Genomic DNA, 24994 nt, shown 5'->3' on the forward strand with positions numbered 1-24994 from the left:
AGGGAGACACTTCTTCCATTCACTGGTTCACGCCCCAGATGACACCAACAGCCAGGGCTGGACCAGGCTCAAGTCAGCAGCTATGAACTCCAACTGGGTCTCCCTGGTGGTGGTAGGGGTCCAGGCACGTTGGCCGCCCTGCACTGCTTTCCCACAATGCCAGCCCCATGATATTCTATTTTGGCTTGGTCCAAGCCCATGGCATAATTAGCCACATGTGATGACTAAGTACTCAAAGTACAGTTTCTACAACTGAGAGAACTTACGTTAAACTGATTAAAATGTAAAGAGCCACACGTAGCTAGTGATGGCTGTACTGGACAGGTCAGCTGTGTGAGCGATTTGGTTGTTCAAATGTGAAACTACATTAACATCCCAAAGTTGTTACTGTGCAGACGATCATGTTTAAACAAACACACCAGCTCTTCAAGAACACCACAAGCAGCTCAGCAGGCCTTCCTCACCTGTACTGTACTCAAAAATCTTGGCTTGGCGTTAGGATATTAATGTTTCCTTCCCACTTCTCTTGCGCTGTGCAGAATCATTATTAAAAAATCCACAGATTCCGAGCACAACTCAACTCTTTCCTCCCTTTTGGATTACAGACACTGGCTGGCTGGCAGGCAACAGGGACATCACTTGGGTTGTGGCCCCGACACCAGGTCCACAGGCCTGGCGCTCCCCTGGCAAGGCAGAGAGTATGTAGAAAACAAGCGGCCAGTCTTACAAAACTCTAAATTTATTCAAAGTGTTAAAAGATTTCACTCTCCCCTCCAAAATATTTTATAATTTAAAAAAATCAAAACTCTTTTCTCAGCCGCTGTACAAGTTGCTGCTCATTCTTCTTGGGGACCAGCCTCTGCCCCTCTCCGACCCTCTCTGCCTCCCTCCCTGCTCAGTATTATTGCTGTTTGTTCATAAAATCCTCCATACCCGCTACCCTCTTCCCCCATCCCCTGCCCGCCTTCTCTTCTGGGATTCGGTCCTTGGCTGCAGATGAGGCCCAGTGGATGGGTGGGATACCCAGGCAGTGCCTGAGGGGCCAGGGTAGGCTTTGTGCTTCTGGGAGAACCCCTAGTCGGCTTGTTTCTTGGTCAAGTGGAGAACTGTCATCCTTTCTGTCCCATGGACACCTGTTTAGAGCCAAGTATTTGGCTTGGGGCTGCCCACAGCTGTGCAGCCTGTCCCTTCTCTGGATTCCCTGAGGCACGGGCCATGACAGCTGGGTCGGGTAACTGAACCATTTGTCTGCCTGTGGACTACTGGGCTTAGGAAGAGCGGCACATGACTGGAGGATGGCTCCAAACGCCCAAGGGAGGGAGTTTTGGTTTTTTTGTTAGGCAAAGCCAGAGCCAGCCAGGACCATGGGAGGTAGGGAAGTAGGGGCAAAGTGTGACCACACAGCTCTGGGGTGAGCAATGTTCCTTCTGTCCAGAACTCCACCATCCATCCTCCCCTTCATCCTGCAGGTCCCAGGATGATTCCAGAAAGGAGGAAGAAAAAGAGGAAAAGAATTCTGTTCTGCTGATGATGGGAAAAAGGCAGGAGATAACAGAGTGCTCAGGGTTGGGGAGAGGCCTGCTGGAATCTGTGGTTGTCACTGCTTCCCTGTTGCACGAGGGTGGGCGAGGGGCCAGGCCAGGCCCACAGAGGCTTCATCAGCTCTGCTCCTTGTCCTTGACTAACAAGACTGTGTGCTGGCCCCCGCTGGACACAGACAAGACCACACGGTTCTCCAGTTGCTTTCCCGTCATCTCCACGGGGCTCCAGGCGTCCTCATCTTGCCCTGTGCCCAGCTGGTAGCTGGTGCCCATGCCCCAGGCAAAGGCACGACCTGCAAGGGAAAGAAAGGCAGGCAGCTGTCTCCAGGATCCCTGGCCCCAGCTTTCCATAGCCTGAGAAGCCTCAGATCAGGTAAAACCTGGCCATGACCATCGCGGTGGGGCAAGGTCACAGCCTCGAGGAGTCCAGGGGGACTGGGAGGAGCCCAGGAGACAGACCAAAATAATCTAGTAAACCACAGACCACCATCCGTCTATAGTGCCCAAGGCCTCTCCCTGCTAGGCACTCCCCAGGCGTGGCACTCACAGCCCCGCAGCCCCAGCTGCCCTCTGGGGTTTTGCGCCACCCTTTGCTCCCTAAAGGACTGGTCTGGTCGAGGAGCAGTGCAAGCCCCTCCTCCTCAGGGTCTTCTTCCTCTCAGGCTGTGGGGTCACTTGCACCATCTCTGCTGCTGGGCCTGCCAGCCCCTTTGACTACTAAGCCTCCTTTTTCCTAAGACACCGAGTACGAGTCTCTGGGAAGCTGGCACAATCTAGGCGGTCCATGAGGGGTCACCGGCATGTAGAGTAACACAGGGCCTGGGTTAGGAGTCTGCAGCCTGGCTCTAGGCGCCCCTCGCCTCTCTGGCCTTCAGAGATATCTCCGCCTTTGCTGTTTTTCCCCCTCTGAGGGACAAATCACCTGTACTACAATGATTCCTTTACTCACTTTACATTCATCAAAGCCACAACACCCGAGAACTAGCAGCCAAGCAGTGCTGTTGCCAGCCCTGCTCTCCGCCCCCTGCTCCACCTGAGGATGGACAGCCCAGCCCGCTGGGAAGTGCACTTAAAATCACCATGCTCGGGCCCCCACCAGCCCGAGTGTGGGCAGCCCCACTCACCGTCCTTGGTCACGGCATACCCCACAGAGGCCCCACACGCCACGGAGGTGACAGCAGGCAGCTTGGAGATGAGGGTGGGTATGCTCTTCTCTTCGGCACCTTCCCCAAGGCCCAGCCGCCCGTACTCAGCCCGGCCCAGGCTGTATGCTTTTCCTAGGGGAGGAGGGAGACAAATGAGCAGTGGTAAAGGGCATGCTCCAGGCAAAACTGGCAGTGGGCCCCGTGAGCGCCTGTGACCATGGGAGCCTCTCCCTGCCCCCAGGTGGTCAAGATGTCTGCAATCTCTTCCTTGTTTGGGAGGGGGCCTGGGGGAACCTCCACATGGGGCCCCCATAGCACTCACACCTAGGACACCAGGACGCTGGGGGTAGGGGGTGGCTTCACAGACCCACGTGTGGCTCAACCCATGGAACAGACCCAGATTCCAAGGACCACAGGAGTGTGGCGAGACCGGAGCCCAGGAAACATGCACCTCCAACCTAGAGGGCTTTGGGGGCCTACCCTCTGAATCCATGCAGACTGTATGGTGCTGGCCGCCAGAGAAGCCCACCCAGGACTTGGTGGAGTTCTTGAACGATGTCAGGTTCTGGGGTACGAAGCAGGACTCCGTGCCTGGGGTTCCTGGGGAAAGGCCCAGAGAGCTGTCGGGGTGAAGCTGTCCTCCCCAATCCCCTCCCACAGCGAGGCCCTCCACCCGTAGGACTGGACATTCTCACTCCACAGGTGACAGAGCTGTGGCTCTGAGAGGTCAGGGAACCCCATGAGTGCACAGTTAATGAGCAGTGGAGTCAGGATTGGGGCCCTGGTCACTGGGGTCATCCCTGAGGCCAGGCTTGGGACTCACCAAGCTGATGGTAGTTGGAGAGGCCGAAGCCATACACATGGCCCTCTCGAGAGATGGCAAAAGTGAAATAGGCACCACAGAAGGCATCCTGGAATCTCACGTGGCCCCGGCTGCCCCTGGATTTCAGCAGCACACACCTGGGGACCAGGAGTCGCTCTGCAGGCAGACAGGAAGCCAGAGTCAGTGACAGACATGGGGCCTCTCTGTGAACCTGTTTTCCCTAAATGACAAAAGCCCTTGGAGAGACGCTAACTAGGAGCTCTTACCCGTATTTTACAGGAGAGGAAAAAGGCTGAGAGCGCGCCAGTGCCTTGCTCCAATTCCCACAGTCATCAGAGGTAACACTTACATGGAACTTACCATACGCCAGACATTCTTCCAGTTAACTCATTTACCTGCACAACAACCCAGTGACGTCAGCTGAGACGTAGGTACGTTTAGAGATAAGGAAACTACATTCAGGGTCACACAGCCAGTGGGTGGCAAGACCAGGGCAACACCGCGAGTCTGTCTGACATAAGCTGAACACAGTACCCCTTCTGCCTTTGGCCTTCCCTGGCTTGCCAAATTGCCCTGTTACCTTTAAGACACTTACCCAGGCCCTGCCGGCCACCACGGTTGGCAAATAACTCAGGTACACGACCCAGCTGGCCTTGCTCCCCGCAGCCCAAGGTATAGAGGTCGCCGTCAGTTGTCAGCATCACCAAGTGGTCATTTCCTAAGGCCGAGAGGAAGGCAGGGGATGCAGGGCTCGCTTGTCAGGTCCAAGGCTGAGCCAGGCCCAGACAAGGTTCTTTCACTCCTGCCGAGTGAGGGGCCTACCCCAAGCTCACCTGAGGCCACCTTCACCACGGGCACGTCCAGCTGCACCTGCACGGGCACCAAGCTCTTCTTCATGGGCTCCAGCAGCCCAATCATACCGTTGTTGTCCTGGCGGGAAGGACACAGCACTTAGCGGCCAGTCATGCCTGCCTCTGCCAGCCGGGCCCCGTGCAATCTGGCACAGCCAGCCTTACCCGGAAAGAGCCCCACAGGAAGACACGGCCATCCTCGGTGAGGGCTGCTGTGTGACTGTCTCCTGCTGACACCTGTACCACCTTCTCTTGCAGTTCCACCTTCCCGGGGACCATCTCTGACCCCTCCGCTGACGTGTCCCTTCCCAGGGCACCCTCGTCGTTGCAGCCGAAGGAGTAGACCTGTGCCCAGCACGTCCCCGTTACTGCAAGGTCTGGCCTCGCAGTCTACTGCCCTCCTTGCTTGGCTCCCCAGCTCCACTTCCACAGGGAAACGTGTGGCTCAAAGGTCCTGCCCCACGCCCGCAAGCCTCAGGCTCTGCCCCACCTACCTGGCCAGCCCCACACCTACCTGGCCACTCTTGCTTAGACACACAGTATGCATGCCACCGGCCTCGGCCTGCACAACTTCCTCTGGAATGGGCACCAGGGCTGGCTTCTTTCTTTCCATCACATTCTCACCCAGCCCCAGCTGGCCCACGTCGCCTTGGCCCAGTGTCAGCACCAAGCCTGGTTCTGTGCTGTGGGACCTGTGTGAGACTGAGGGGTGAAGAAGACAGGTCCTCAGTGTGTAGGATGACAGCAGGCAGGAGAGGTTGCCTCACGGGCTCTGATACCATGCAGACCTGGGCTCAAGCCTCTGCTCTGCCACAGACCGTCAGCGTGACTGTCCCGAGTCTACATGCCCCCGTCTGTGGAAGGGTTAACACAGTACCGTCTTGTAGGGTTTTTGTGAAGATTAAAAACTGAACAAGGAGGGGCAGACCGTGGTGTAGTAGGTAAAGCTACTGCCTGTGATGCTGGCATCCCATATGGGAGCTGGTTCGAGTCCTGGCTGCTCCACTTCCAATCCTTCTCCCTGCTAATGGCCTAGGAAAAGCAGTGGAAGATGGTCCCAGTGTTTGGGCCCCCGCCACACATGTGGGAAACCCGGATGAAGCTCCGGGTTCTAACTTCGGCCTAGTCCAGCCATGGCTGTTGTGGTAATCTGGGGAGTGAACCAGCAGATGGACAATCTCTCTGTCCCCCTTTCTCTCTGCAACTCTGACTGTCAAAAAAATAAAGCTTAAAACAAAACAAAACTGAACAAGGGGCCAGTGTTGTGATATAGCAGGTTAAGCTGCTGCCTGTGCCACTAGTATGCCAATATGGGCACTGGCTGGAGTCCCATCTATTCCACTCTGCTCCAGCTTCCTACTAGTGGACCTGGGAAAGCAGCAGAAGATGGCCCAAGTCCAAGGCCCCTGCAACGGTGTGGGAGACCTGGCTGAAACTCCTGGTTCCTGACTTTGGCATGGCCCAGTCATGGCCATTGTGGCCATTTGGGGAATGAACCAGGAGATGTAAGATCTCTCTAACTCTGCCTTTCAAATAAAAATAAAAATAAAAATAAAAATAAAAATAAAAATAAAAATAAAATAAATTAAATAAAACAAGTTGGTAGGAGGCAGGCATTGTGCTGTATGCAGCAGGTTGGGCTGATGATGCTGGGGACACCCCAACCCCATGTTGGGAGTGCCTGATTTGAATCCTGGCTCCTCTGCACTTCCCACCCAGCTTCTGCTGGTGTGCCCAGGAGACAGTGGATGATGGCCCAAGTACTTGGGTTCCTGACACCCATGTAAGTGCCCTGGACAGAGTTTCTGACTCTTGGCTTTGGCCTGGTCTAGCTCTGCCTGTTGTGGCCACTTGGGGAGTGAACCAGTGGATGAAGATCTCTGTCTCTCTCTCTTATTTTTTTTTTTTTTTTAAGATTTTATTTATTTATTCGAGAGGCTGAGTTACAGACAGAGTGTGAGAGACAGAGAGAAAGGTCTTCCATCCGCTGTTTCATTCCCCAAATGGCCACAACAGTCGGAGCTGGGCTAATCTGAAGCCAGAAGCTAGGAGCTTCTTCTGTGTCTCCCACAGGGGTGCAGGGGCCCAAGCAGTTGGGCCATCTTCCACTGCTTTCCCAGGCACATTAGTAGGGAGGGAGCCGGATTGAAGAGGAGCAGCTGGGAATAGAACTGATGTCCATATGGGATGCTATTGCCACATAAGGAGACTTAGCCCATTATTCCACCGTGCTGTCCCCTGAAGATCTCTTTCTCTCTGTCCCTCTTTCAAATAAAATAAAATCTTTAACAACAAGAACAGCAACAACTGAGCAAGGAGAAGGGGTTCCCCTAAGAGTGAAGATGCTGCTCAGGACACCTGCATCTCATATTGTTGTGCCTGCGTTAGAGGCCTGGCTCTGCACCCTGCAAAGCAGCAGGTGATGGCTCAAGTACCTGGGTCCCTGCCACCCACATGGGAGATCTGGGTTGAGTTTTTGGTTCCTGACGTTACCTTGGCCTAGCTGCAGTTGTTGTTATTTTAGGAGTAAACTAGTGGATGGAGGTTCTCTGCCTGTCTCCCTCTGTCTCTCAAATAAGTAGAAGTAAAACAAAGAACAAAACCGCAAGAGAGGCCTGGGTTGTGGCAGAGTGGGTTAAGCCACCACCATCTCCAGCTCCCATATCAAAGTGCTGGTTCAAGTCCCAGCTGTTCTGCTTCCGATCCAGCTTCCTGCTAATGTACCTGGGAAGGCAGTGGAAGATGGGCCAAGTCATTTGGGCCACTGCCACCCACGTGGGAGACCCAGTCAGAGTTCCTGGCTTTAGCTTGGCCCAGCCCCCGGCCACTGGGGCCACTTGGGGAGTGAACCAGAGGATGGGAGATCTCTTTTTCTCTGTTTCTTCCTCCTTCTCTGTTGCTCTCTGCCATTCAAATAAAATAAAATCTTAAAAAACCCATAGGAAATTGAGGGCATTATTAATGTGTGGGAGGAAGGGAGGGAGAGAGGAGGCGCCAACCAGGTGACAATCCTGGGAGCGGTGGGTGGGGAGGGGAAGAGGCCAGCCCAACACTTCCCCGATCAGCGGTATTGGTCAGAAGCCACGGTGCCAAGTCTACCCTCCAGTGACCGCTTACTCTACCAATGCTAAGTTGCTTGGCAGTCCCTGGAATTACTCCGCAGGCTCCATGTGTAAGGTCTTGTTCTGTAGGAAAGGGAATAGGGCTTCGAAGAGGGACAGCCAGCTTCCCGGGGTCATAAAGCTAACTGACAGGGTCTGAACTGAAAACCAAGGAGACTGCGGCTCAGACCACAGACCCCAGCCTCCATCCCGGCCCTCCTCTCTCCCCGGCTCTGCCTTCCAATTCCCGGACACATTTACAAAGAAAACTGGCGGCAGGGCTGGGGGCAAGAGAGATGGAATGTGCCAACCAGTGGGCAGCACAGGGCCCTCTGCTGGCCAATGGAAGCCGCCCGCAGCCCCGGGCAGCCAATGGCGCCCGGCCCCTCCTCCGGGGGCGTGGCCACAGCACGTGTACGTGGAGGTACACTGGGCGGGAAGCCACCTGGTCGGATTTTCTGGTCAGGAGGGCTGGGGCCGCAGGCACCTCGGCAGGAGTGGGCGCCGGGAAGGTGGCGGGAGGGAGCAGCTCTCACCGCCTGGTTATGGACGTCTGCAAAAGACAGACATGGTCTGAGCAGTCTGAGCGTGGGCCCACACTCCTCCCTCCCAGACCGGGGGTGGCTTTCTCTCCTCCCCGTCCTGCTGAGGATCCCAGGAGACAGGAAATCACTGACGCCTCCCTCACACGCTGCCAGGGCATTATGGTGCTTCGTCCTCAGAACAGCCCAGGGAGGTTGGTGCTGTTCAGCCTCCGTTTCAGAAAGCAGGTAAACCACACTCAATGAAGCTAAGTGACTTTTCCACAGTGGCACAGCTAGAAAGTGGCAAAGCCAGGACTTGAACCACGTCTCAAAGTCAATGGTCCTAACCATAACACCTCACTGCCTGTGCCAGCCCTGCCCCAGTGCTTCTAGTCAAGTGTCTGGCTCTTTTACATAAGATCTCCTTGAGGTGGGATTCCAAGAACTACGGGAGGCCCTCCAGCTCAGTGGGGTCCCTGGACACCCAAGCCCCTTGGCTACAGGAGTCAGGGAGGAAGGAGTCCAGTCCTAGACCCTCATGACTCCAAGAGGCCACCCAGAGCTGGAAAGAGGCCAAGGCCAACTTACCCTTCACCTTCTTGCTTTTGGGGATGGCATCTTCTGGGGGCGACCTCCTTTTAGCTATGCGCTTGGGCGGCATCTTCCTGTCCTGAAAATCCCAGCCAAATACTCCATGTCAGAAATGGCAAACACTTCCCATACTGGTTAGGCAGTATTTACCAAAACCTCCCCAAAGTGTGGGGATTCTGCTTCTCAAAGTTTCTCCCAAGAACACACAGAACCACAGCCTAAAAATGCATACACACACATAAAAATGCACACATTCATTAAAATATGTGTGGATACAAAAAAGTGCGAAAGAAAACATATCCAGCATTGACAATGGAAGATGAGGATTATGGCCAATTTTTACTTTTTTTCTTTGTGTTGTAAAAAATTTTCATAATGAAAAATAAAATATTAAGTGAACCCTCCTCATAATTTCTCCCATAAATGAGATAACCCACTAGTTAGCTTTTGGTGATGAATCGTTATAATCAGACTAAAAGAAAAAACAGCTATTTTTATTAAATGAAGCCAAATTAGACCATCTGTGCTCTTTGGTCCACAAATGCCACTGCTGGGAGGAACCTGGTTTTCCTTAATGGTTCAACAAGAGATAACAATTACGCTGGGGTGGGCACTGTGGAACAGCAGGTTAAGCCTCCCCTTGGGATGCCAGCAGCCCATATTGGTTGGAGTCCTGGCTGCTCTGGTTTTGGTCCAGCTCCTTGCTGATGTACCTGGTAAGCAGCAGATGATGGCCCAAGTACTTGGGCCCCTGTCACCTATGTGGGAGTGCCAGGTTAGAGCTCTGGAATCCCAGTTTTGGCCTAGCCCAGCCCCACTGTTGCAGCCATGTGGGGAGAACCAACAGACAGAGCTGTCTCTCTGCCTTTCAAAATAAATCAATCAATCTTAAACCAAGCAAACTAACCAAATATAGGGGTAGGCACTGTGGTGCAGCAGGTTAAGCTGTTGCTGGGGATGCCTACATTGCACATCAGCGCGTCAGTTCCAATCTCAGTCAGAGAGACAGAGAGACAGAGAGCTTACATCTAGCTGCTGGTTCACTCCCTAGATGGCTACAAGGAGCCAAGAGCTTCATCTGGGTCTCCCATGTGGGTAGCTGGGGCCCAAATACTTGGGCCTTCTTCTGCAGCTTTCCCAGGCCATTAGCAGGGAGCTGGATTGGAAGTGGAGCAGTCAGGACATGAACCAGTGTCCAGTGCTGGCATTACAGGCAGTGGTTTTAGCTGCTAGACAACACTGGCCCCATCTCTTCTTTTTTAAAGATTTATGTTATTCAAAAGGCAGAGTGATGGGAGGGGAGGAAGGGAGAAGGCGAGATTGGTCCTCCACTCACTGGTTAACTCCTCCAGTGGCTGCAATAGTTGGGGCTGGTCCAGGCTGAAACCAGGAGCCTGGAATGCCCTCCTGGTCTCCCAAGTGGGTGGCAGGGGCTTAAATACTTGGGCCATCTTGTGTTGCTTTCTCAGGTGCTTAAAGAGGGCGCTGGATCAGAAGTAGAGCAGCTAGGACTCAAACTGGCACTCTGATATGGGATGCTGGTGTCGTTGCAAGCAGCAGCTTAACTTGCTGTGCCACAGTGCCATCCCCTTATCCTTTTTATGTATTTATTTGTAAGGTAGATTGACAGAAGGAGAGACGGAGACCTTTCATCTGTTGGTTCTCCTCCCAAATGGCCACAATGGCCAGGGCTGGGCCAGGCCAAAGCCAGGAGTCTGAAATTCAAACTGGGTCTCCCACATGGGTGGCAGGGGCTCAAGCACGTGGGCCATCCTCCGCTGCTTTTCCCAGACACAGTAGCAGGGAGCTGGATTGGAAGTGGAGCAGCTGAGACTCAAACCAATGCTCAAATGCTGGCACCGAAAGGGGAAGTTTAACTTGCTGAGACACAGTATCAGCCCCAACTCTTCATTTCTGATCCAGCTTTTTACTCATGTGGCTGGGAGGTAGCCAATGATGGCCCAAGTACTTGAGTTCCTGCCACCTATGTGGGAGACCCCAGTGGAGTTCCTGGCTCCTGGTTTCAGTGGACATTTAAGTGAACCCGCTGATGGAAGATCCTCTCTCTCCTCCCCTCTCTGGGCCATTCTGCCTTTCAAATAAATAAACTTTTTTTTTTTCTTTTTACTATATATACACCCACACTGCTGTAAAAACAGTTGGTGTGAGAAAGTGGGGAAAGGGAATCACTCATGGGTGGGAAGGTAGGTTGGACCCAGGAAGATCTGGGGCAGCTGAAAGCCGCAAGACCTGCCTTCCCCTCCTGTAGCTGCTGCCCACCTTCCCAGGGACTTAGCGTCTTCTCCAGGCTGTGGGAACAGCTCTCTCAATTCCAATCCAGCCCCAGCTGGACAGAGTGTTTTACCTCCACACATGGCATTCTGGAAGGCAATCTTTGCTGAGTCCTAGTCTTCAGTTGTCCAAGCCCTGGGCTCCTGAACTCTGGACTGTGAACCTCCTGGGTGGCTGGGGCAGGGCTCAAGAGGCACTCAGCATGTGTGCTAAGAAAGGGGCCTCTGGAGCCAGAATCTGGACTCCGCCCCTTCCTTGCTGTTTGATCTGGCACAGCTATCTATTCTTTCCATTATTCACTTTCCTCCCCAGTAAAATGGGGATAACACTGGCACCTATAATTTTTAAGTGATGTGGAGGATTAAATGAGTGAATATTGTAGTACTTTACTACTGATGTCATCTTAGCATCTAGGGCCTGCCCAGGTACTACTTGGGCCTGGCCCTGCTTGGGAACCAGCGATCTAAGCTAACCTATTTTATAGACGGAGGATGGAGACTCTGCCCAAGCCTACAAATGGAAGAACTCCACCAGTCCCAGCTGTGAGCCTAACCAGCACCCCACCCCCCATCCCTTCCTTCCAGAGCCTCAGTCTGTCTAGCTGTCCCCTCCACGCTGTCTGAACAAGAGCACTTTTCTGCTGCTTATCCTGGGGCACAAGTTGCCAAGAGCCCAGAATGCTGCCAGGCCTGTGCAGGCTGTGCCTGGGGCAGCTGCGACTTTGAGGAGGTGGCAGTTCTGCACTCTATCAACTGGCATGGCTCTCGGAGCGGGGCTCCTCCTCTCCAACCTCTTTAGGATTCCTCTTCCCACACTAAAAATGCATGCTCTCTGGGCCTGGAGGGAAGCAGACTCATCTCCCAGGGCTGTGACTTGCTCGCTCCTGCTCTTGTGACCATGGCTGGCAGTGGCTAACCTCGGGGCAGTGCGTATCTCCTCGGTAAACGGAGATGCAACGACTGGTTGTCGGGGTTGTCATTAAGGCTGAATGAAACGTTCGCAAGGAGCTGTGCAGTGCCAAGCGCACAGTACATACCAACGTGGGGCAGCATGTACTCATTCGTCCCATGAATATTCACTGAGTGCACGTTACCACTGCGGGACTCTGGGCCAAAGGTGGAGACAGGAAAAGAAGACTACCCCTCACCGGATTCTGTCCCGGTTGCTCCTCTTCCAGTCCAGGAAGAGGGCCCCGGGAAGGCAGTGGAGGATGGCCCAAGTACTTGGGCCCTGCACCCGCATGGGAGACCAGGAGAAGCACCTGGCTCCTGGCTTCGAATCAGCGTGGTGCGCCGGTTGCGGCGGCCATTGGAGGGTGAACCAACAGCAAAAGGAAGACCTTTCTCTCTGTCTCTGTCTCTCTCACTGTCCACTCTGTCAAAAAAAAAAAAAAAAAAAAAAAAAGAAGACTACCCCGTCCCTGCTCATGGCGCTTACCTCCAATAGGAAAGAAAAAGAAACAAAATGATCACAGGTGGTGCCCTGTGGCCCAGCAGCAAGATGTTACAACAGAGAGTAAGCTGGGCTTGCAGAACAATGCAAATGGGAATGCACTCCTTGCCACACAACTGTATAAAACATGGTTAAAGATGTTGTTACATGCATTCTGCCACAGTAAAAATGCAACAAGACACAGTAACTAGAGACCGGGAAGGACAATGGTCGGGGAGGTGACACTAAGGCAGGCAGCCTGAAAGGCCAGGAGGAAAGTGTTTCAGTGGACAGGGCAGTCTGTTTGGACACCTGGCGAGGCCACTGGGGCTGGATCATGCGAGGCCCTCAGCGGGAAAATGAGAACTGTTTTTGGGTAGAATATCTTCATTTTGGATTTGCATTTTTAAAAGGTTGTTCAGTCTCCTGTAAGGAAACGGAATGGAGTCGATACCAGGCAAACAAGAGAGATGGCAGCGAGCTGATCTGTCCGGAATCGGAGAAAAGGAGACAAAACAGATCGACCTAGGAGACAGATCTTGCTTGCTGGTGGATTCGACTGAGGCACGAGGGAGGAGAAATAAGAATGATTTGTTCGTCCTGAAACAGGTGTTGTTCGGCCTAGCGATTCAGGCACTGGTTTAGGAAGCTTGCACTCCACACTGCAGTACTCAGGTTAGACATCCAGCTCTGCTCCCACTGCCAGCTCTCCTGCTAACGCAGACCCCTGGGAGGCTGTGGTGGGTGATAAGTAATGAGGTTCCTGTCACCCAGCTTGGGAGCCTCACACTTACTTCCCAGCTCCTGGCTCTGACTTTGGCTTACTGTAGCCATTTCAGACATGTGCGGAGTGAACCAGTGGAGTGCAGCTATTTGCTCCCCTTCTCTCTCTCAAAAATTCGTAAAAATTAAAATTCAATTTTAAAAAATGACTTGTTCATCCTAGGAGACCCAGAGCCTCCCTAGGACCCTCCTGAGTGTGGCCAAGCATCCAGGCTGAGGCCTAAATGACTAGGTGGTGGCAGACTTCCATTCAGTGAGATGGAGAGCTCTGTGGGCCAGACTGAGGCAGAGTCTAGAGCTCCATTTTACCAGGCATTTGCGTTAAATCTGAAGTGCAAAGGAGCCATCCAAGAAGGAATGATAAGCAGGCAAAGTTGACGGGATAGAACCGAGACTCCTTTTACGGTGGACACCTGTTCCCCAAGGCGAGTCTCCTCTCGGATCATCAGGACGACCTCAGCAGTTGGCTGTGCCCAGGAGGCAGACTGAAGTAGATTGGGAAAGTACTCACAAGAAGTCATGTGAGCAAAGCAAGAGACAGAACTGTGCTAGCTCAAGGGTCTGAAGGCAGGGCTGATCTACGAGCAAGGCCTGGAATGCAGTGGGGGAAAAACAAGGGCTAAAGGAGATGGCTGGTGTCATGGAGCACTAAAACAAGACCTGTGCTGGGGGCTGCATCTGAACCAGTCCCTCCTTAGACACCTGTGTTTGGCCTGCATTCAGAGGCATCTCACTGCAAACTGGCCACAATGAGCAGGGGCCGGCATCCCATATATTGGAACAGGAGTTCGAATCCCAGCAGCCCTGCTTCTGATCCACTTCCCAGCAAATGAGCTTGGGAAGGCAGTGCAAGATGGCACAAGGACTTTGGCCTCTGCCACCCACAGCAGCAACATGTGGCCCCTAGGTTGTTTTATTTATTTTTTTTTTTTTTTTATTTTTTGATAGGCAGAGTGGACAGTGAGAGAGAGAGACAGGTCTTCCCTTGCCGTTGGTTCACCCTCCAATGGCCGCCGCTGCAGCCGGCGCACCGCGCTGATCCGATGGCAGGAGCCAGGAGCCAGGTGCTTTTTCCTTGTCTCCCATGGGGTGCAGGGCCCAAGCACCTGGGCCATCCTCCACTGCACTCCCTGGCCATAGCAGAGAGCTGGCCTGGAAGAGGGGCAACCGGGACAGAATCCGGCGCCCCGACCGGGACTAGAACCCGGTGTGCCGGCGCCGCAAGGTGGAGGATTAGCCTATTGAGCCACGGCGCCGGCTCTGTTTTATTTTTTTTAAGAGACTTTTAAAATAAATTTGTATTCATTTATATTTATTTGAAAAGCAGACGAGAGCTGTTCCATCTGCTGGTTCACTACTCAAATGCCCACAACAGGCAGGGCTGGGCCAGATGAAGATGTGGGTGACAGGGACTCGAGTACTTGAGTCACCGTCATCTGCTGCATCCCAGAGTGTGCATCTGCAGGAAGCAGCATCAGAAGTGGAGTAGCTGGGACTCGATCCCAGGCATCCCGATACAGGATGCAAGCGTTTCAAGTGGCATTTAAAGCACCGCACCACTGCCCGTCCCCATCCACGAGCTTTCTGAAGCTCAAGCCTGAAACAAGCTGCTCTCCTGCTTGGACTCCTGAGCAGCTGGTTCCCCTGCCTGGAAGAAAAGCCTCGCGTTTCTCCGCCTGGTGCCACGGTGCTCCAGGATGGAGCGCTGACACCACTTGGGCCTCGGCCCTCATCCATCACAGCCTCCCTTCTCCTCTTGCCAGACCCCCCAGGCCACACTGCTCTCTGTCATCTCCACACCATTTGCTCCTCTGGTCCCAGAGGAAGAACTTCTGTCCACGCCTCCGCCACCACCCGAAACTAATCGTTCTCTCCCAGAAAAGCTGGGATGCACGTATGTTCACGCCTGAGCACCACAGCAGCCTCCATCCTGAAACAGGAGTCTGGGAGTGGGCACTGGGCACTCACTGCACCTCCCACGCGCAAAAACCTTTGATTCCTCCTCACAAGCTGAAGAAGGCAGCAAAGTCATTCTGGTTTCACAATCAAGGGAACCGAGGCTCAGACTGGTAAATTTATTTGCCTAAATTCACACAGAAAATAAAGGAGAGCCAGGGGCCGACGGTCACCGTGCAGTGGCTTAAGCTGCTGTCTGAGACCCCGGCATCTCATGTTGGAGTGTTGGTTCAAGTCCTGGCTGCTCTGCTTTTGATCCAGCTCCCTGTTAATGCTCCTTGGGAAAGCAGCGGGTGATGGCCCAGGTACTGGGGCCCCTGCCACCCACGTGGGAGAGCTGGATGGAGTTCCAGGCCTTTGCGGTCATTTGAGGAGTGAACCTGTGAATGGGAGATCTCTGTCACTCTGCCTTTCAAATAAACAAAAAAGTAAAGGAGAACTAGAAAAATAACTCAGGTATATCTTATTATTAAAACAAAAACAGGTCAGCTAAGGACAGGCCACGATCCAGGCCGGGGCTGAGGCAGCCTGGAACTTCCCCAGGATACCCCCCGAGCAGAGATCAGAAGCCAACTGAGCAACAGGATGGTGAGATCAGAGAGGAGACATGGAGGCAGCCCAAACGGGTGGGCCAGGTGGGTGGCAGATCCACTGACGCCTGGACTACTCCCTGCTGTGGTGGGGCTGGCACTGGCTTGGGTCCCAGAGGCCTCTCTAATGGACTCATGTCATCGCATGGCTGCCGAGAGCAGCTGCAGAGGCAGGCAGGGGACGAGCACACCCGCAAGAGCTGCAGGATGGGCCTCTGGCGCAGCAGTTAACACGCCCCTTGGGGCACCTGCATCCCGAATCAGAGAGCTGGGACTCCAGTCCTGGCTCCGTGAGAGAGCTGGGACTCCAGTCCTGGCTCCGTGCCCAACACCAGCTTCCTCTGATGTGCACCCTGGGAGGCGTGAACCAGTGGGAAGGTGATCTCTCTTTCAAATAAACAAACAATAAATAATAAAACAAATAAAAAACAAACAATAAAAAATAAACTGCCATGAGTGCCAGTTTGCGTGCTGGCTGCTCCACTTCTGGTCCAGATCCCATCAGTGGAAGATGGGATCCACATCCCACTTGGGAGATGTGGACGAAACCGGTCCAGCCGTGGCAGCCATTGTGGCCATTTGGGGAGTGAACCAGAGGATGAAACACTGCTCTCTGTCTCTCTCTCTCAGTAACGATGCCTTTCAAATAAATAATTCTTCAAGAAAACAAGCAAGTACCAGTTTGGAAATATTTTAAGTAGATGACAGGTGGAACCTGTGGCTGTAATCTGCCTGCATATCCTCTCCTGTACAAACCGGTCCTCTTTGACGGCTCTGTGACTGCTCTGGGTGTGCCTTCCCAGCCCTGAGTGTCTGCAATTAGTTGCTGTGTTCCAGTTCCCGCCCGCAACACAGCTTCCAGCCACAAATAATCAGAATCAGTGCCAGCTTCCGTCTTCCGGCTCCTATGGCGTGCCGACCTCTGCCACAGCGCTCACACACCTGCCCTGTGTTACGGATAAGGAAGGACGAGGCCCAGGGAAAAGTGTCCTTGGCTATCCACAGGTGGGACAAACTCCCAGGTCTCTGCCCACTCGCCACCCGGGGCCAGAGCTGTCCCCCACCTCAGGCACTTTGGACACGGAACAAAGCGGGGAGGCACACAGGCTGGTTCCCAGCTTTCCATTCCTGCTAGGACCCTGCAACCCCGTCCAGCCTCCTTTCTGGAGAGGAAGCCCTCCCAGCCACAGCAGCTGTCCCCTTTCCCCCCAGCCTGAACAATCTCTTTGCATTCAGGCTTCCCAGCAGGGAAGGGGGGAGTGTCAACATTTGCTGAGCTAATAATGCCAGGCACAGAGCTGGGACAGGTCACACCAGGAGCTCCTCACCCGGGTGCCCTGGATCCTGAGCTATGCTTGGAAAAGAGGTCACAGCTTCCATCAGATGTTAAGAGTCATTGTTTTGTGGAAGTCCCAGGGAACTAGCACTCCTCACCACGAGCCTCTTGCCTCCATTGTGCAGGTTTGGAAACGAAGGCTCTGGGGGACTTGGCAGGTCACTCAAGGGCACCCAGCTGGGAAGCCAAGAGCCTGAATAGCCACAAAGACTAACAGGGCAGGATTCCTGCTCTGGGGATGAATGTGCAACAGGCGCTGAAGTGTAACTCCTGGTTCATCTTTTCAGACTACTCTGCATCTCCTCCATCTGCACCCAGCGTTTCCAGGTTTGAACTCAGCCCCCAAGATCCTGCCGTCTCATCCTGCTACCCCTTCCCTCAGCCACTGAAACACCTGTGTGCCCCTGACACTCACTACACCTCCTGCCTGGTTCACCCTAACCCCTCCACTCCCAGTCTGCACCAAACACGGCCGTGCCTTCAAAACCCCGTTCAACAGTCTCCTCACCTGGACAGCCATCCCCGACCCTCCTGGGCACGGGTCCCCTCCAGGGTCCCCGGAACACTCCATACTCAACTTCCTTCAGGCACTCAAGTCACACGTGGCCGGAGGAGTTCAGCTGGTATCTGATAAATGAATGCGCGGCCAGGGCTCCAAGGGCACACCTCGGTGATCACGCTGGACCGCAACTGTGGGCCTGCAGGTCGCCTCTCTAAGGAGACCAGACCTGAGTGAAGGCCACGCGGGACCCACCCTGCTCACTATTGTCCCAGCCCAGGGGGCGGGAGGACGTAGACAGAGCACAGGAGTGTTGACCAACAGAGCGGCTGCGGAGTGCGGGGCACGCCCCTGCCACCGGCCCAAAGCCGCCCGCCCGGTGCCTGTGGGCGTGGAGAGTCCTTTCCCCGCAGCCGACCCCCACCAGGCATCCTGGAGCTCCATCAAAACAGCCCCTTTCCCCCTGCAGGGCCCCCACCCCCACCCCATTCCCGTCCCAGACACCGCTTTCTCCAAACTCATCTCGCACAAAACCACTGGTCCCGCCGCGGAACGCGACCTCCGCCCAGGACCCGCGCGGGTCTTTGCACCCCGGGCCCGGGGGGAGGGCACTGCGGCCGCGCCACCGGCCCGTCGCGCTCTGGCCGTTTGAATCTCCCGCCCGCGCGGGGAGCCGCGGCGCGGCCGCGAGAGGCGCGGCGGCGGAGGGGCCGCGCGGCCCTCGCTCGAGCGAGGCGGGGCCCGACCGCAGCCCGGGCGCCCCCGCGGGGCTGGGCACGCGCGCCCGCGCCGCGGCTCTCACCGCTCGGCCTCACGTGGGGTCGGCGGCGCGCGACACGGCGCGCGCGGGCAACGGACCCGGCCCGCCGCGGAGCCCGCGGTGCTCGGCTGCGGCCGCCCGCCCGCCGCGCCGCGCCGCGCCGCCCTCCGCCCGGACTCTCCGCCCGTGTCGCCCACGACCTACCTCGATGCGGGTCGACCACAAGGAATTCCAGCTCTCGCCGGCCCGGCCGCGAAACTGCCCCAGAGCATGCGCTCTGCGGGCCTCCGGCCCCGACCCTGGGCCGGAGAAAAACAAAGAGGCCGGCGGCCCCTGGCGGCACCCCCGGGAAGTGCAAGCGGCTCCCAGGCCGGGGAGCTTTGGACCCAGCTCTGGCCCCTGGCCTGGATGCTGCTGTTTGGGATCGACCGGAAAGGCTACCTGTATCCGGCTTTGTCTGGGAGAATCTGGGGCGCAGACTTTGCGGAGAAAAAGCTACCGATCTTCCCTGCCCGAAATACGGTCTCCGTGGAGAAGGAAGAGAAATCAGACTATCAGGAAGCACAAGGCCGCTGGACCCGCCTGGGCTGAAAGACGGGTTTTGAGTCTAGGAGGGCATCCTCCGAGAAGCAGTCCGGCAGGGAGAGGAAGCTGCGGGAGCCCGCGGGAGGGAGCAGGGCCCTATGTCTAAGGAGCACAGCCTCTGCCCTGAGGAAGCCACCTAAGGCAGGGATTTGGGCATGGGAATCACATGATAGGATCTGTGCTTGAGAACAGAATGGATTTGGGCGGGAGGGAAGATAAGATTGAAGAGGTGCGCACCCTGCCGCACCCTGGGTCGCTTCCCGCTGATGGCTCAACCACTTGGGGTTCCTGTCACCCACGTGGAGACCTGGATGGAGTTCTGGGCCCCTGCTTCAACCTAGTCCATCCCTGGCTGTTGTGGGTATTTTAGGATCGATCCAGAGTCTGCAAGATCTTTCTCTGTCTCCCTCCCTCTCTGCCACTCTACCTTTTAATTAAAAAAAAAAAAAAAAAAAAAAAAAAACTTAAAAAAGAGAGGGGGTGAGCAAGAGGAGTGAGGGAGACCAGGTAAGAAAGGAGAGCAGCATGAGTATGGAGTTGGGAGCTGGAGACTTAAAAATGGCACCAAGCGAAACACAGTTGTTGTGGATTTAAGGTGTTCCCTGAGGAGACCTCTCAGGCCATCTGACTCGGGAGGCTTCTCAGGGAAGGGCAGCCGTCTCTGCAAGGGGACATTTTCTCCCTGTCACGTCGATTTTCACTCTGAAAAGTCCTCCTACCACACCAGAACTCAGAGCCCACCCCAAAGCACTGCCCCCCCGCCACGCGTCTCTTACCTCTTCAAGTTTACCTCTGCCTCCATCATGCACACTTCTTTTGGATGATACACTGTGCAATGTCTCCAATTTAATCCCTGGGATATCTGATCTTTCTTCTTTCTTGAAGATCTTACTCATTCACATGGCTTAATGTAATTACAAAAAAAAATTAGTGCCTATTTTTCAAAGCCCTTTGTTTCTTGTACAGAAACAAATCCACATCCATTAGCTGACTTGTTCTTCACAAAAACCTCTTGGTGGTTGGGAAAATGAGAGAAACTAGGTTCAAAGTTAGGCAAGTTCCCTGGGTACCGCCCGAGTGGTGGAGGGGGCTGGAATTCTTGTTCAGGACTGGGGACCTCTTCTTGTAGCTGACAGGCTGGTCCTGACCTCCACCCAGAAGACCCACGCCTCCCACTGAGTCTAAAATAAAACCTGGTACCTTCCCGCAAATCTGGACTCCCTCCCCAGCTTCACCTCTCCTACCAAGGTCAGCGTTCTCTGAAAAGCAGTTTCAGACCTTACTGTTCATTCTGATCCACCTCCTCTTCATGTTTCTCTTGGTGCTCGTCTGAAGCACCGCCCTCCTGCCTCTCATTTTCTCCTATTTCATCCCATCCAGATCCTCAGCCTAAATCATGGCTGAGACGTCACCTTGTTTAGAAAAACTTGGGCCAGTTCAACAAGCGCTTCTCAGAGCTATGCTTGGAGCTCCAGGCTGCACACGCCCCACACTGACGACTTCCCACTTCTCCTGTAGATCGGTACCGTCCTAGTGCTCACTCACTCCTTCTCCCCGGCACCTGAGCTGCACTTTCTTGACAAGTGGGCTTCCTTCTGTGCTAGCTCAATTCTGGATAGTCAGGAGAAGGCTCAATTTCTCCTCCACCTGCTTTTCTTTGAACTCAGCTTTTAATTTTTTTGCATTGTTTTAATTTCATTTATTGAATGTGAACTATTAAGAGACCAATCAATTGAACCTAACCCAGGACGGATGCAAATAGGCCACTAAAAGTTAAATGGATTCCCTATGTTCCAAAAGTAGAGATATGGAAGTTATAAAGACAAAGTGAACTCCATATGAAAACAACAGTATTGAAGATGCCAACTCCACTGGCTGGGATTAACAAGACTAAGGGGGCAGACGTTTGGTCCAGGGTTTAGTTTAAGTCATTGCTTTGGATGCCTGCATCCTGTGCCTGTTTCAAGTCTTGGCTTCTCTGCCTTCGTATTAACGTGCACCCTGGGAGTCAGTAAGTAATGGCTGAAGTACTTGGGTCCCTGCCGCCCAGATGAAATTCTGGGCTCCTGGTTTCAGCCCAGCCCAACTCTGGCCCTTAGAGTCATTTGGGGGGAATGAACAAGTGGATGGGAGTTTTTTTTTTTTTTTTTTTTTTAATTTATTGAAAGGCAGAGTTAGAGAGAGGCAGAGGCAGATATAGAGGTCGGTCTTCCATCTGCTGGTTCATTCCCTAGAGGGCCATAACAGCTGGAGCTATGCCAATCCAAAGCCAGCAGCTTTCCCCGGGTCTCCCACGCGGGTGCAGGGGCCAAAGTGCTTGGGCCATCTTCTACTGCTTTCCCAAGCCATAGCAGAGAGCTGGGTTGGAATGGAGCAGCGGGGACTCGAACTGGCACTCAGACGGGATGCCGGCATTGCAGACCAAGGCTTTAACCTGCTGCGCTGCAGCGCTGGCCCCAGAACTTTCAAGTAAAATGAAATTGTTTTTAAAAAGATGAGGCCAGCACTATGGCGTACTAGCCTAAGCCTCTGCCTGTGGCACCAGCATTCCATATGGGCACTGGTTCAAGTCCCAGCTGCTCCTCTTCTGATCGAGCTCTCTGCTATGGCCTGGGAAAGCAGTAGAAAATGGCCCAAGTGCTTGGACCCCTGCACCTGCATGGGAAACCCAACTGATTTTGAATCAGACCAGTTCTGGCTGTTATGGCCACCTGGAGGGTAAACCAGCAGATGGAAGACCTGTCTCTCCCTCCTTCCCTCAATCTGCCTCTCAAATCTTTGAAATGTATCAGGCATTATGAAACAAAGGATTTGAACTTTAAGGCTCATCTACTCAAAATTAGGAGACCTTTATTTGGAAAGGCATGGAGATCTTCCATCAGCTGGCTCACTACTTTAATACCTGCAACACCTGGGGCTGTCAGGAGTCTGGAATTCCAACCAGGTCTCCCCATGGCTGGCAGGGGAATATGCAACTAGCTGCTGCCTCCAAAGTGCAAAGCTGGATTGGAGGGTGGGGGCAGGACACACTGACCGAGGTGTTTCAGGTGGTGGCTTAACTAGAATGCTTGCCCTTCAACTGGCATTTGGACCCAAACACTTGCAGTTTAACCGGTTTACCTGCCTACCCTGAAACAACGCTCAGAACTTGACATCTTCAGGAAACATCTGCAAACTTAGCTTTGCCTTACTTGCATCTGGTTCGTAGATGGGAACTGCAAATATTCCTGCTGCCCAGTACTGCAGTCACTTGGTAATTTGGGCCAGAGTCCCCAAATCCTGTTCACTGGGGGGTCGAAAAACTACTTGAGTCGAAGTGTGTGCTGAGAAAGCAGCCACAGCCCTGGTCCTAGAAAACCAAGACCCTACCCTCACCTCCTTCCTGAGCAAGGATACCTGCTCCTCTGTGCAGGTGCTTGATTGCCTGTTGACCTGGGCAGTAATTTAGCCCACTGGAATACAGGTCACATTCACACACACACAGGGGCTGGCGCTGTGGCCTGAAGCACCAGCATCCTATATGGGTGCTGGTTCAAGACCCAGCTGTCCCACTTCCAATTCAGCTCTCTGCTACCGCCTGGGAGAGCAGCAGGTGGCCCAAATGCTTGGGCCCCTGCACCCACATAGGAGACCCAGAAGCTCCTGGCTCCAGATCGGCACAGCTCCAGCCATTTGTGGCAAACTGGGGAATGAACCAGCAGATGAAGGCCTGTCTCCCCAGTGCCTTTCAAATAAAGAGTATCTCCTGGGAGTTGGCACTCAAATGAGCCATATTAGATCTGTTCTAACTCCCTGCTGAATGCCTGCAAGTGACAAGCACCTGATCTCCTGGCTCTGACAGCTCAACACTGGCTTCTGTAGCCATTTGGAGCGAACCAGATGAAGTCCTGCCTTTCAACCCCTAAAACCAAGACCCCAAGCTTTCTCGGCTCATAACCAGTGTCTTCCAACTAATAAAATTCACCCACTTTGACCTGGAGTCATGGCTGTCCCACCATCCCTACCTTCTAGATGGCACCCCTCTGGCCCCCATCCTCCAGGGGCTTATCCTTTAATGCTGGGAGCCAGAACAGCAGCTTGACAATGGAGTCATTGTGACTCAACCTCCTCACATCATCAAGCAAGAGCACTCATCTGTCCAAATACCCCAGCACCAGATCCAGCTGTTAAGGCACCGTCCCCTGTGCTACACTGTGGGAACAGGATTCAGTGAGCAGCACCTGAACCCCACACAAACCCCCTCCTCCATCAGGGCAGTTGCCTTTAATCATTCTGTAGGAACACCACACACACCTCCCATCATCCCCATCGAACAATGGCTGACATAAGCTAAACACTTGAGGGAAGGAACAGCCCAAGATTTAAGCATGGAACCCATTATGCAAGAACTGGTTAAACAGCACCACTCATAGAACCATTTTTCCCCATAAAAGGAACCACACAAATCCAAAATCACCTTTATTTCAATTCACAATACATGAATATTTTTAGAACTGTTAACAAACATTTTACATCAGAAATACATTACTCTAAAAAAACCCAAATCTCATGAATCCCAAAAATCTTTAGAATGTGCTGTTTTTAAAAGAAGTTCTTTACCAACTCTTGCTAAATAAAGGAGCTGATGCCCAGAAGTGTGGCTCCTCTTCTCTCCTGAAAAGCAACAAACATAGCATCAGACTCTCAAACACCTCATTTCAATGTGAAATTTCAGCATGCTGAGACTGTTTCCTGCATGGTTTGTCTCCCCAGTCATTGTCCACAGGACTCTGGGAAGCTGTAGGAATATGCAGGCGCAGACTCGAGGCCCGCTTCCTCTCCAACGGCGTGGGAAGGGACTGTACGTCATCGGGCAGAGCCCTGTGCTCCCCTGTGCCACCTGGACAGAGCCCGGGGAGAGTGACCTCCCGGGGTGTCCACGTTGGAATCAGCAGCAAACTGGAGGTAACCGAATACCCCAAGCCCTCAGGACAGTTTCAACACCCCTTCTCAGCTCCAACTACACAAGGAAAAGGAAGGCCTGTTAGAAACGCACCAGTTTGTCTTGCACAAACCAGGAGAATTTAAAAAGAAACCACCCAAAAAACCCACCGGACCAACAGTAAGCCAAAACCAACTCAAAAGCAGATCTACTCACCCTGGACAAGTTGTTTGGAATCCTGAAAGAATTTCTGCAAAAACAAAGTAAGTTATCAATGCAATGAAGCAAATAAGAGGGAGTCTTACTCGGACCGAATGTTCCGGGCAGCTGTTTCCTGCATGGTTTGTCTCCCCAGTCATTGTCCACAGGACTCTGGGAAGCTGTAGGAATATGCAGGCGCAGACTCGAGGCCCGCTTCCTCTCCAACGGCGTGGGAAGGGACTGTACGTCATCGGGCAGAGCCCTGTGCTCCCCTGTGCCACCTGGACAGAGCCCGGGGAGAGTGACCTCCCGGGGTGTCCACGTTGGACGGCCCAGCCCGTGTAACGCGTCTCCTCTGCGGGTGAGTGCGCTGGTCATACACGCGAAACTCCAAAACCCCTCCACGGTCACACCATCGGCGACCAGAATTAAATCCCCGGCGACTCGTTCCACAGGAAACACTGCTGAGAAGCTCAACGGGTTACTACTGCCCTGCGGAAGCTAATGGCAAAGCCGTGTACATCAGGACGTTAAGAACCCGGGCGCGGCAGCCATAAATCCAAATTCAAGAGCGCGGGGCTAAGCCACTAAAACTTCGTATAAGTGGCTGCGGCCCCGGGAGCCAGCTGCTGGAAATCGCAGTTGTCAAGCGCGAGAGATGGGATTAGAAACCGCACTTGGGGCCCGACTCCGCGGAGGGGGTGCACGCCAGGATGCAGCCAGATAAACGGCTCCACCGACAGAAGGCAGGCGTGGGCGGCGGGCCCCGCGGCTATCCCAGGGTCGCGGTCGCCAGGCCGCCGCGGGCCGCACCGGCCAGGCTTCGTCGCGTGCCCGAGTTCTAAGCATAAAACATTCCTCGCAGGAAAGGCTGCTTGCCGAGCACAAAGAGTAGATCCAGGACTAAAGAGAAACGCTAGACACTCACCAAGACGAAACACACCACCGCCCAAGCTCCTGGATAAAAGACCGAAGCGGCGCAACGCATCCGTATTTATACCTTTTGCAGTGCCCGGAAGTCACGGCGTGTCTACTGCGCCTGCGCAGCCACATGCGCAGTTCGG

General features: G+C 53.9%; 1 protein-coding gene, 1 long non-coding RNA gene and 2 other non-coding genes across 15 annotated transcripts; all 4 read right to left on the reverse strand.

The window, feature by feature from the left end:
* Positions 1–721: 721 nt before the first annotated feature.
* RCC1 (regulator of chromosome condensation 1) lies at positions 722–22938 on the reverse strand. Of its 12 annotated transcripts, none has more exons than XM_051856105.2 (12): positions 22813–22938; positions 19585–19712; positions 8574–8655; positions 7483–7545; positions 4875–5062; positions 4526–4705; positions 4343–4439; positions 4105–4227; positions 3510–3665; positions 3167–3286; positions 2666–2818; positions 722–1834 (listed from the first exon to the last, which is right to left on the reverse strand). In XM_051856105.2, exons 2-12 carry the CDS (start codon positions 19702–19704, stop codon positions 1659–1661), a joined length of 1458 nt encoding a protein of 485 aa, XP_051712065.1. In that variant the 5' UTR covers positions 19705–19712; positions 22813–22938; the 3' UTR covers positions 722–1658.
* Positions 22939–23253: 315 nt separating this feature from the next.
* On the reverse strand, positions 23254–24980 carry LOC138850696 (uncharacterized). Its single transcript, XR_011390813.1, has 3 exons — positions 24859–24980; positions 23946–23979; positions 23254–23461 (listed from the first exon to the last, which is right to left on the reverse strand). It is a non-coding gene; the product is annotated as an uncharacterized lncRNA (long non-coding RNA).
* SNORA73B (small nucleolar RNA, H/ACA box 73B) lies at positions 23531–23734 on the reverse strand. The gene is given in 1 exon segment (NR_036649.1): positions 23531–23734. It is a non-coding gene; the product is annotated as a small nucleolar RNA, H/ACA box 73B (small nucleolar RNA).
* Positions 24055–24257, reverse strand: LOC127493811 (small nucleolar RNA SNORA73 family). The gene has a single exon (XR_007924350.1). It is a non-coding gene; the product is annotated as a small nucleolar RNA SNORA73 family (small nucleolar RNA).
* Positions 24981–24994: the final 14 nt, after the last annotated feature.

Source organism: Oryctolagus cuniculus, chromosome 7 (assembly GCF_964237555.1).
Source record: "Oryctolagus cuniculus chromosome 7, mOryCun1.1, whole genome shotgun sequence".
NCBI lineage: Eukaryota > Metazoa > Chordata > Mammalia > Lagomorpha > Leporidae > Oryctolagus > Oryctolagus cuniculus.